Source organism: Caloenas nicobarica, chromosome 1, assembly GCF_036013445.1.
Source record: "Caloenas nicobarica isolate bCalNic1 chromosome 1, bCalNic1.hap1, whole genome shotgun sequence".
Lineage (NCBI taxonomy): Eukaryota > Metazoa > Chordata > Aves > Columbiformes > Columbidae > Caloenas > Caloenas nicobarica.
Genome location: NC_088245.1, coordinates 14,411,693 through 14,424,130, shown reverse-complemented (window position 1 = coordinate 14,424,130; position 12,438 = coordinate 14,411,693). Strand labels below are relative to the sequence as shown.

At 36.5% G+C, this 12,438-nt stretch overlaps 1 protein-coding gene across 3 annotated transcripts in view; it reads left to right on the top strand.

Annotated features, from left to right (window-relative positions):
- ORC5 (origin recognition complex subunit 5) overlaps nucleotides 1-12,438 on the top strand; it is a 77,050-nt gene that overhangs the window by 26,053 nt on the left and 38,559 nt on the right. For 2 of the 3 annotated variants that reach the window (XM_065640933.1, XM_065640923.1), the window contains one exon: nucleotides 6,622-6,732. In XM_065640933.1, the coding sequence (XP_065497005.1) occupies nucleotides 6,622-6,732 (111 nt within the window). Of the gene's footprint in view, nucleotides 1-1,416; nucleotides 1,534-6,621; nucleotides 6,733-12,438 lie in introns of all 3 variants that reach the window. The other variant, XM_065640915.1, reaches the window with a different exon arrangement.

The window sequence follows — 12,438 nt, the reverse complement described above, 5'->3', positions numbered from 1 at the left end:
TTTTCTTTTTACTGTACTGCTGGTTTTGTATTTTGTTTTGCCTCATTGTTCACTGTAGAAACAACACAATTGCATACATAACAATTAGTGATGCATTTGTTTCATATGATACAAATTTCTGTATGATACATACATTTTTATTTCATTGAAATTTAACTGTAGCATAAATTTGTATCCTAAAGCCATATCTCTGTGTATAAGAAAATGTGCTTAATAAAGCTAGTTAAAGGACATCATACATGGAAGAGCCAAATATCAGAATTCCTTTCAAAGATGTTGGAGTAATAGGTGGTTAGTAGTTTTGAAAGTCAAGTTGCTTTAATTCCCAGTGCTGCAGCGAGATGTAAGAGCTTATGTTTGTGTGTTGAGGCTTAGAAACTTTGCACTCCTGTCTCTTGTTTAGGATTCCATCAGATATTAACTATCATTTTCATGGTTATAAATAGCTTAATATCATTGATTTCAGTGGAACTATACCGGTTTTTACCGACAGAGGCTTGATATACTAGGAAAAGCAAATACCTGTATGTGTATTTATAACTGTAATGTAAAAAGAGAAATCAAATATTGTTGACTTATTTTTAAACAAATCTGTAAATGAAGATAAGTGCAAACAGCACTAAATCCCTGATGAAACAATCATTATATCCTTTTCTTCTCTGTGCTACAGGCAGTGTAAATAATATGAAAAAAAAAATAATAGGATGCTTTGCCTAATAATCCTTTGCTTCTGATCCTACCTATAGCTTTTTCCCTAATTTTTCTCCTGCCCCTGGAGGACGATAGAGTCCTTGGCTATCCAAAGACTTTTTTCCAAGTTCTCTTTTTTCTGTATGGGCACAGTTTTTGCAGGTGAAAGTGTAAATATGCATGGATTTACTTCAACAGTGCAATGTGTTATGCTGCTAGGTAGATATTTATGTAAGTTCAAGAATTCTGAAGTCTCTGAATGCATGTGTCCTGTACGTGTAGACCTCATGTGTTTTGTCCCTGGCATGTGAAATTCCTGAGAACTTCTGGAGCATTTGATGATTTTTAGGACTGCTATATTCTTGAAATACCTCCATGTCTTAATTAGGTGATAAATAATTTTCAGGCGAAGGAATAATTATTGTATCTTAGATCAACATGTTCTTCTTTTCTTGCATCCTCTGCAGAAAAGGTGTTTTGTTTTATTCTTTCTTGGCAATAGATTTCCAACTTGGATGATGAGAACAGCTAGGAATGTAAAATAAACAGAAAAATTGACATTTGATAAAGAAATACTGAGGTTGTGATCACCTTAACTGTACCTTAGGGCATGTTCTCTTGTCATTGTTTATGTTAAATGGACTTGTATCTGAGTTCACTGCTTAGTGTTCAGAAATGCCTGCATTTAATGATAAATTAACTTTCCTTGTATTATTGTTCCTGCAGCAAACTATATGCTACCGAGTAGGTGCAAAAAACAGAACAGAAGGAATTACTAAGGAAAGAACTGTAAATGAGGGTAACTCAAACAAATGTAATGTAACCAAAATTAATGGTCAAAAAGTTGAGTAACATTTCAGTTACTTTTTCACTTTAATGAGACTAATTCTAATTTTGTATACTTTACATTTACCCTACAACCTAAGCGTTGAACTGGTATTCTGAAAGCATGACTAGACGTGTGCGGTTAAAGAAGCTTGGTTTGCTGTTCAACTTTAACAAGTAACTTGCATAATCAGCAAAGACTTCTAAGACTGCAAATGATCTAATTCTTGCACCTCTTTGTTGTATTAAAAATAAGTGCTACTTTGAAGAGAATTAGAACTTCGTAATCCTAGTAAATCAAATGCAGTTATCAGAAAATATCTCTTGAGTTGACTGTGTTACATTAAACTCTGATTGCATACAAGAAACAGGAGGATGTCTTGGGGATTAATTAATAGAACAGGAACACTGTGGTATTTCAAGAGTACCTTTGCTTTTAGTTACAGAGCACTGGTTCTCTGCTTATGTGTTGCTTTATAGTTTACAGGTAAGGACCCTTTTGCTTTAAGCATTGATATCAGAAACCAAAATTGCTTGTAGGTCAGAGCACAGTCTAGTTTTGAAAGTTTTTGAGGCCTGGTAGCTGTGATAGTGGGGAACAGAACTACAGATCCCAAGAGGATCTTCCAGACCTACGTTTGTTTTACTGTACTGTAACTTTTATAAATATTTGCACAGAGATACAATCACCCAGATGTAAACTTGTATATTTTGGTACTATGATTCTATAGTGAGGGAAACTGAAATATAGGGATAACGGATTACAAACGTAGTCTTATAAATAAAGGCTCATTTGCTTCAGTTGGTGTGACAGCTTAGATCAATACACCTTCCCTCAGAGAAACTCGTCTAAAGACTGATTTACAGATCAGATTCACTGAACTCCATGTGGGTGCCTGCATCTAAGCTGGCGTCTTTTTATAGACAGTGCAGAGCTAGTCGATGCAGTCATTGGAGTGTAGGGTGTGATTCATCTCGTGCTAAAGTAGGTTCTAAGTTCAGTCAGATGAATTGCACCATAAACTGTATTGATTTGATTTCTACTGGCTATAATGGGAACTTAGGAAACTATTTTGTCTGTACATACCTACTTGGCAGGAAGCTGACGTTAGATGAAATAAATCCTTCTTTAAAAGTTTAGGTACAGGCAGGCTAAAAATTTGATTTTTAACTGTTCGGTCCAGAGGCCGTGTTTTTTTTAATTAGAAAAAGTAAAACTTGTCAACGAGAGGAAAAAAATGACTTTATCATTCTATTAATTGCCTTGTTGCTGATAACAGCAGAATTTGTTGGGTTTCTTTGCATGGTCGCCCTGGAACAATGTTTTTCTAGTTCAGTGACAAGTGAGATACATTCCTGGTGAAGCTACTTTTGCAGGAATATGTTTTTTTCAGATGTCGGTCTGTCAGAGATCAAGTGTGTTGGTGAGATTTTTTATTGGAAAAAAAGTTCATCTAGTATATCTGCTTCAACTTCCGTCTAGGACTTAATTTGTATCAGAATTTCTAGCTTGCAACTGAAGATGCTTCATTCATATAGCAACCAGGGAAGGTCAGAAATGCTTTCTGCTAAAAAAAGTGAGAAGTATAGTTCTGTCTTTAAGTATATGCTAAAAGGGTTGAAAATTCAGCCAACTGAGGTTAGGGACTTTCTCCTTCTTGTGCAGGTAATTTAGTTGGGGTTAAGCTTTTACTCTTTAAAGAATGCTTTTGGTTCTCATTGTGTTTGTGAAATTTTGGAATGTGAATATGTGGCTCACAGTTGTGTGATGATGAAAGACTTAGACCAGTTAAACAGTGGAGACATGAAATTCTGACACTGTAGATAAAAACCACAAGAACAGATGGTGACAAAAGCGGAAAAGTCTTTTTCGAACCATTAGACGGGCGTATTGCCAAGGTGGAAAGATGATGGAAAACACAGAGTTCATATGATGGCTATAAAACTTTTTGAAGAGGTTTTTTGAATGTGGAAGGTAATCTTTGTTTGGTTTTAAGTGAGATGAAGAGTTCCTTGGATTTTTATAACTACTGTTCTTATGTAGTATTCTGCCTTAGCTCCTTGCAGAAGATTTGAAAAAGTCTTATTCTTTGCTATGTTCTATTTGGAGAAATTTCTAAGCCATTCCTATTCTTCCAGGAATTCATTTCTGTTAAAGAAATAAAAATGAAGTGCTTCTTCTAGAAGTTACACTCTATCAGAATTAACTCACTGGCATTTCCAGAAGAAAGCATTTCTCTGCAATAATTTGAAAACTTAAGTCAGTATTCTAAGTGGAGAGCTGCTTGTATTAAGACCAAGAAACTTGTGATGGAACTGTGTACTAAACACAACTTCAGGGATTGCCATATGCTAATTGTGCTTGCTAGCTGCTTGGAGCGTATGCATTTTAATTACTGTATGTTTGCTAACTTTTTGCTGTCGAGAGTAAAGAATATGCTTCATAGAACTGGTGTGTTCAGAAGCAGAAGGGCAGGGGATTGTACAGTTCATAACTTACACCATACCTGCATTCTGACTGAAGGGGCTGTGCTAAAGTTTTGAATACACGTTTCTATTGTTTTTCACACTGCTTTCTTTGTTAGCCAAGAGGTAGCTTTGGGGACACCTCCTGGATTTCAAAAGCTAAAACATATATTGGAAATACCTTTTTGTTGTGCTGAAGAAAACAGTGATCATGTTTTTCTGATGACTAATGACACAGAGGTGCTGGTGGTGTATTTGAGAAGCGTTCTTTCCCAGAAGCATTTTTAAACAAATTTCCTTCTGAAATTCCTCTTCATTCTTGACTGTTGTGCTAGTAAGAATAAATCAGTGTACGCTACAGAAAAGGAAACTCGATGTCAAAGTAGAGAGAATGAAATACTTGTATTTCCTTTGTCAGCACTTTTGACAGCCTGGGTCATAAATAAATTGCTGTAGTCCTAACAATGCTGCCTGAGTTGTTGTTATACCCAGTTTTGCCCTATGAGCTGTACTTTTCCTTTTTTGTAAAACTGGTTATTTTAAAAATATTTAACAAATCAAGAACTCATATTTCTGTGAATTCAGTTGAATTCAATGTTGCTAGGTACTGTAATGCCTAGAATGTCCGTCGATGTCAACTGAGGTGAGAAGACCGTGTGTATGGTGCAAAGAAGAATAAGGGACAGAATATCTCTGTAAATGCAAAGTTGAGTAAATATCCTGTGTTCTGATAACAACACAGTTTGTCTGTAGCTGGCAGGTAGCTCTTTATGCAGCAGCTCTTACCTCAAGGGAGCTGACCTTGGGCTCAGCCACCTCAACTCTATTTTAGGCAGCTAAACTCATGGGAGATGGATGCACTGTGGGCCCTCACACTCAGCATTCTTTGGGCTGCATCTCTGTCCAGTTTTGTCCCCCCTCCAGTACAAGACACACCTCAATAAACTGGAACAAGTTCAGTGGAGAGGTATCAAAATGGTCAGAGCTGGGGTACCTGCCCTGTGAGGAGAGGCTGAGGGAACTGCAGGTGTTCAGGCTGGACAATGGAGGCCTAAAAGCAGCCTGTCCTGTACCTGCAGGGAGATCATCAAGACTATCAGATACAGTGGTGAGAGAGTGAGAAATAGTGTAAGCTGAAATGAGTTCTTTTTACTGGATATAAGGAAAACCCTTTTCCTTATGAGGACAGCCAGGCAGTGACACTGGTTTCCCAGGGACATGACACAGTCTCTGTCCTTGGAGGTTTCCAAGATGGGACTGATGAAGTCTTGAGCAACCTGGTTTGACCAGGAGGGGTTTGACCAGAGACCTCCTAAGGTCCCTTACAGCTGCAGTTACTCTGTGGTTGAGTGTATGTTAAGGAAGTAGAAATATAGTAGTAAAGGCATTTGTTGAAGTGTTATCATTTCTACTTTCATGATCAAAAATGTTTCCTTTGGTTTTAGTACCAAAATGGTAACATTTTTATTGTGATATACAGGAAGCAAAAGAGAAAATTTAAAAAGTTAGAACCAGCCAAAAATATTCAAAAGTCAGCAATTTGGGGGGGGGAAACAACAACAAATGAGCAGTTAATACATTTTATTCCTCCAGAGATAGTTGATAGAATTTTTAAAAAAAATTGGTTTTAGAAAGCAAAATTCACAGAAGAGCTGAGGTGGGCAAGGACCTCTGGTCTAGTCAAACCCCCCTGCTCAAGCAGGGTCACCTAGAGCAGGTTGCTCAGGACCATGTCCAGTTGGTTTTGAATATCTCCAAGGATGGAGACTCTGCAACATGCCAGGGCAATAAGTTACAGTGTTTAACCACCCTCAGGAATGTACATTTTTTTCCTCATGTTTAAGTATAGTTTCCTGTGTTAAAATTGATGCCCATCGCCAAGTCATTCTACTCATGTTCTAGACCATATGGCTGCTTATTAGAGTAGTTTAATATGTCATTTGAGATGAGGATCTCTTGCTATGACTTTGCACCTCTGCGAGAGGAAAAGGCTTTGGCTAAGATGATTCGAAGAAAGTGGATACAATGATACTTTAGCAGAATCTTCTCTTTTTATTCTCAAAACACAAATGCTAGTAAAATATTTGTCTTCAGTAAGCAAAACACAAGAATAAAAGTTGTTCGATTTTATAGATTCATAAAAACTATTTTTCTGTTATATGCAGTTCTTTGTAGGTGATAGTGGATTATAGACTGACTATAGACAATAGAATAAATCTAAACCTTTAAATTTTTTTGCTGGCTAGAAATTCTTTGTGCTGTTAAGAAACCTGACTTGTCTGACTGTTTATAAACTGTGAAGAAAACTATGTGCACCTTGAGAATCCCATAAAATGTAGCAAATAAACAAATAAATAAATCTATAAATCTAGTCACAGGAATTTGGCATCAGATCCTCTGTAATAGCTCAAAAATGTTCCTATTTATTGTGCAGCTAGAACTCTTGCCATGTTAAATAGAGGTCCATGTCTGTATCTTAATCAAGCATGTATTCAGTGTTTTCCATAATATATAAGTTGGCTGTATGAAAGACTGTTGTGAATTACAGTGCCTTCCCAGAGACTAAAAAGATGTGAGAATAACATCTTTTGGTGCTCCAGGAAAGATCTGTTGTATTGAAAAATCTTCTTTCTGTTGCAGACCAGCAATCACCTCCTTGGGCCAAAGCCATTTCCCCTGGACAGATTGTTAGCAATATTATATAGTATTGTGGACAACAGAGTTGCCCCAACTGCAAATATATTTTCCCAGGTGAGTGTGTACTTACTTTCTTTGATTCCTTTTTACTGTCTGGAATTTTTGAAGAGGTTTTACATTGCTTTTGTAAGTCATTGTTCTAATGAAATGTTTTGAGAAAACAATGACAACGGTAATTTAAGTTGAAGGCTCAGAGTAATATTTATCTTTATTACTAGCTATGAATTCAAGATTTTATCTGTCTAATGGTCTGAAACCTTCTAATAACTAACTTTTTCACTATCCCGGACTGTGATCTGTATTGATTAGGTCCTTGGCTTCTCATTGACGTCTTTTAGCCTTTCGAAGTTAAGCGTACAAATGTTCTATCCTGTGGCCAAAATTAGTCAACTTGTAAAGCATGTTACAAAAATGTAGTGGTGAGGAAGGAGCAGAGGGAAGGATAAGATTTTGCGGGTGAAAGGTGTTTGCTGTGATACGTGTATCTTAGGAATAATGTTTTCCATCTGGACCAAATTTAACAGCCTTGCAGAGTCAGTATCCACTTCACTAGATGGCAGCATAACTATAGAGTTGGGTGGAATTAAGCAAATTTAGAGTTTTTTCTAGAGCTCTGGTTTTGCAAAGTGTAAAAAAAATCTCTTCTGTATAAGTGAAGATAGTTTCCTGTTGTCAGCTTGATTCTTGGATCTTTCATGTCCACCTTAGAAGATCTTAGTTTCTTTCCTGCTTTCTAGTTGTGCTTAATTTTTACTTACAGAATCATAGAATAGTTTGGGTTGGAAAGGACATCTGAAGGTCATCTAGTCCACCCCGCTTACTTACAGAAATATTTCGTACCTTTCCTTGTTAGGTCTCAAATCGAACCAATTTAAACCTGATATCTGCATTCATGTGAAGTTCTGGGGAACATATGGTCAAGATACCCAAAAAATTTTGCTACTGCCTTAATCATTGTTGTACAGGGTTCACACAAATGTTTGGTAAAATTAATCTCTCGTATCTGTAGAACAACCAATGGTAAATATACATATGGTAAAATGAGGCCATAGAGGAGTCAGGGAATTGTAGTACTTTAATCAATGGTATATGAAGATATTTGTCAGTGGTGAGGACCCAGGTGCTTTACAGATGCTGTAGGCAACTTACACCTTCACATAATGCTTTCACTCAAGCTCCTTTAGTTAAAGGTTGTTATGTGATCTGAGGCACGAGAAATTATTAGACAGCAGCCTCAAAAATCTGTTATTACAAGCATTTACTTTTTTGTAATTAGATGAGTGATTTTTCAGCCTTCAGACTGTACCCCCATGAGTGGTCTATAGAGTAGCTTTCAGAGGTGCTCAGGATATAGCTGAAAAAAATCAAGTTTAGACAGATTTATGCACCCTATACTTGTTTTGTGCCTTTCTTCTGTCGTCTCACAGCACCTCAGGAATTCACTGTGCTTTCAGAAGGAACCCTGACTCTGTATTTCAAAGCTATGTGAAGTTTCCTATGGGCAAATGCCATATGAAGAGACTTCAAAGGTTTTTGAGTCAAGCAGTTTCTGACCAGCCTTGGGATGAGAGCTGCAGCCTTGTAGCTACTTAGAGCAACTTCAGAGTACAAAGAACACAGAGACCTTAGTGTTCATAAAAATGCATGAATTGGGTCAGCTATATCTATTGACTTGTTGCTTCTGGATAGTGTCAGATGTAGCCTGAGAGAATTGCTTTTGTATGAACGTTGTGTCGATTCTTTAATTCACTGCACTGTGAAGTCTGTCGGTCAAGTCTGTCAGTCAAGGTATTGGTCACACCTGTTTCCTTACTGGACACTGGTTTTGTGGTTTGCTCTAAGTAGTGTGTTTTTTGATTAAAGACAAGAAGTGTTGAAGCTGAATATCAGAATATTGAGGTAAAAGGTGACTGTCTTGTTTAATGGTGCTAGTTTATCAGCAATGATCTAGGTTTAGTTTAGTGAGAAATGGAGTCTTATGAGACTGTTATAGAAACTCAGAAGAAAATAAGATACAATCCAAGTAATGTTCAGATTTGTCTCACTTGTGCTCTAAATCTACTGATGATCCACCACGTAGATACTTCTTGTTTTAAGCCTTTCTTTCTCTCAGCCTTTCTTTCTTCACGTGTTTTAAGACACTGTAACAGTGATCTTCCAAAAAAATTTCATTTTTAAGATGGAAAGAGTGCAACCTTTAAGGCATAAGATGAAAGAACAGTCAAAAAGCAAAACAATTGGCTATCCAACTGCAACTGTGAAATTTAGGGCTTTGCCTGAACTCTGTCAGTCTGAAGGAACAAATTTCAGTTTAATTTTTTCAAGTAATGTGAAGGGGAATGATGATGACGAGACTGGGAGTACTGTGTAGTAAAATTTGTGTATAGGGTGTTAGCTGTGTGTTGTCTTATTTTTGGCTATCAAAACCAACTTGGTATACTTAAGACTTGAATGTTTTAGATAACAGAGTTTTGCAGTGTATTTGTGTTAAGGTTTAATGCAAGGCGACAAACCGTGGCAGATGCTCTCTGTTAATCCCCCCCACCCTCTGCATAGGAAAAGGTGATAGAAAAGATAAGGAAGAGAGCCTTACTAGTTGGAAAAAAAAGTTTTAAAGGCTTTACTAATGCTACTAATACATGGAGAAGAGATACAAAATATACAAACCCAATCTTGAATATTCTGGGGTAGCGCAGCTTTGCCCTTCCCTTGGTGGAGGATGGAGCTGGCATGCCTCCAGCAGCTGCAGGGCAGGCACCCGAAAGTCCTGGGTGGGACATCACAGCAAACCGGAACTGGATTTAGGGATGCAGGGTCTGGATCCAGGCCTCGCATCACAGGCACCACTGACAGGGGCCTCTTCAGATGCCGGCCATGGTTGAAGAGAGCGAGACTCTCATGATCTCCCTCTTTTATAGGGTGTATGACGATTATGGAATACTCAGTTGGTCAGTTTTAGTCACCTGTTCTGTCCGCCTCTCCTTGCAAATATGTCCTGTTACCAGAATTCTTGGTTGTTATAGCAATAAATTTAACATGACCTTCTTCTGCATTCCATTGGTCATCTTATCAGTCCGGAGCGAACAGTGTCTCAAAAAACATGTAGCTAAATTCAGAAAAGTGCAGTTACTTAGAAGGTACTTAGAAGAACGTAGCTGAAAGGAAAATTCACTAAAAGAGAACTGGTCTTGTTTTTAACAAAACCAGGACATTTTGCAAAATTAATGTCTGCATGTTTAACATGCATTCCAGATAAGAAAAAAAAAGTCATTATGCCAATGCACAGTAAAGTAGTACATGGAGTATAATTCCCCCTTAGACTAAATTGCAGAATGAAAAAAATTCAAATAAGTTCTTTAACTTAGGGTGTACACTAGATGGCAGTGTTATTAAAGAATAGCTGTAATTCTTTATTTTTCTAAACGCATGTACATTGCGCTGTGAAGATATAAAAAGATTATATTAAACCTTAACTAGGTTAGGGCAAAGAAGTTGAAATTAAGTCTGTTTATAGCAAAATAGAATTTTATACATTATTTTAATAATATTTTTAATTATGAAAACTATTTTCACATTAAATTTTAATTAAAACTTCTTGAAATGTCTGATATAAAGTAACATAAAATGCAACAGAATTTAAAATAAATTTTGGAAGTAGTTTGATCTAGGCATGACACTTAATTGTATTTTTTGTCTTGAAAAGTTTAATACAATTTATATTCCACTGATTTGTGCCTTAGTTATCCTATAAATGTATTTTTCAAATAGAGTAAATATTTAGGAGCCGAGTTATCTGTAGCAGTATCACTACATTTTGCTGTTAGATACCACAAGCTTTTATTTTCTTGTTTGTGCGTACAGCTTGGAAATCGTTCTTGAATTGTACAGAAGTTTAAAATGTTTTAAATAAAATATTTGGCTTATTAACTGATTCAACATTAATTTTATTTGCTCTTTAAGTTGTTAACTGAAAGGCTGTACATGAACCAAATAATTATTAATTCTCCCCATGTACTGCCAGAAAATAGCATGCTTTGGCTTTAGAGTTGATCAACAATCTCAGTCAAGATTCAAGAAGGACTGGCAGCTGCTTTAAGATCTCCCATGTTGCTGATTTCATGATATTTCTTATTGCTTCTTGTTTCTGTGCGTAATTTCTATTCACATGAAAATTCTGCTTATTAGCTTTTCGAAAATGAAATTTGATGCTAATAAGCAGCAAAATTTCAGTTTTCTGTTTAATGCTAGGATTTGTTGAAAATATTTCATTTTTACTAAATAGAATTTCAACTTAAAATTTGAATCTTAATCTAACTTTCACCTTTTTGTGTTAATTAGTCCTTAAAATGTCCTCATACTTTTTCAAGCAAAAATTAAGCTGTTCCTTTCAGAAGTGGGATCTTTGCAGTTGATAAGAGACTAAATTTTTGCTGCTGTAACTTTTTGCTGTAATTGGGTTCCATGTTTTTCCTCACTAACTAGTACAGGAGAGTAGCACCCGAGGGTGGGGGAGGGTGGGACGGGGGTGGGGGGAAGAACAAGAAAATTTCCACTCCTACAAATGAAAATTCTTTCAGTTACCCCCTTAAATGTTGAAATTTCTCTTGTTTTTGTGCTATCTTAAAATAAAGTTTTCACACATCTAGTGAAGGTTGTTTTGAGAGGAAGTTAAAGTAAGATTTTAATTTTTTTTTCATTTTAGACTACTGATGTGCATGTGTGAATATGGGTCTTTATTCGCTTGAGAAGTTTTCAGTGCTCCTTTTCCTCCAGAATAGTCACTGTACTACTTAGTAGTTCTAATTTGTCGTGACACTGGTTTTAATGCATTGTGAGTTACTGTAACATGTCACCGAATTTGTTTGTTTGAATTTATTTGCTTGGTTTTTAAAGCAAGAGATAAGGGAGGTTAAAGCACTATTGATTTCTGCAGCCATTTCAGAAGACAAGATCTTTAAATGTTTTTCTTTAGATGCACTTTTGTGTAATAATTTAACAGAGTGAGGATGATGTTGCCACGACCACTGGGCAGTTACCTTCTGTGCCTGGGATAGAACTTGCACAGTTGATGTTCTGGCTGGATTTATGGCTAGGTCAAGCATGTGGCTGAAGTATTTTAGAAGATAAACCATTCTTTTTAATAGGGGAAAAATGCAAGTGTACTTTCACACAATGCTAAAATAGTGCAACTGGGGGATATGCAGTCTGCATCCTACAAAAACAATAATTCATAGGGTTTCCTTACCTAGGTGCCGCAGTTGATGCTTTTTCAGGCTTATGGAACAACTAGGGGTATGATTTGTGTGTCCACGTGGACCCACTGTGCAGAATATGAAATGTGCATTGTGTCCATGTGCAGTTATTACAGAATGGAAGGATACAAAGAAACTTTATAATGCCTATTGCGAGTGCATTTTGCAGAGGTTCTGGGAGTCTACTCAGTTATGGTTTGTAGAAGAGCAGTATTTCATTTTAGGTTTCCCACATTTAGACAGAAATATGACATTATTCTTTTTATAAAAATGTGCCTTAGTATAGTACACGAGTGAATTTATGCATGAAACATCGTGCAAGAGTTATGAACACCAATTCAAATTAAATCAACTAATTTTCATTGAAGGGGACAAGGGCCGTTAATTTCATATTACAACCAGTAGGCAAGTGGATATTTTTGTTGTTATAGCTATGGTGTACAAACCAAAATTAACCAATACTTTTTCCTCTACCAAAATGATTGTTAAGCTGCTTCGTCAAATCGGT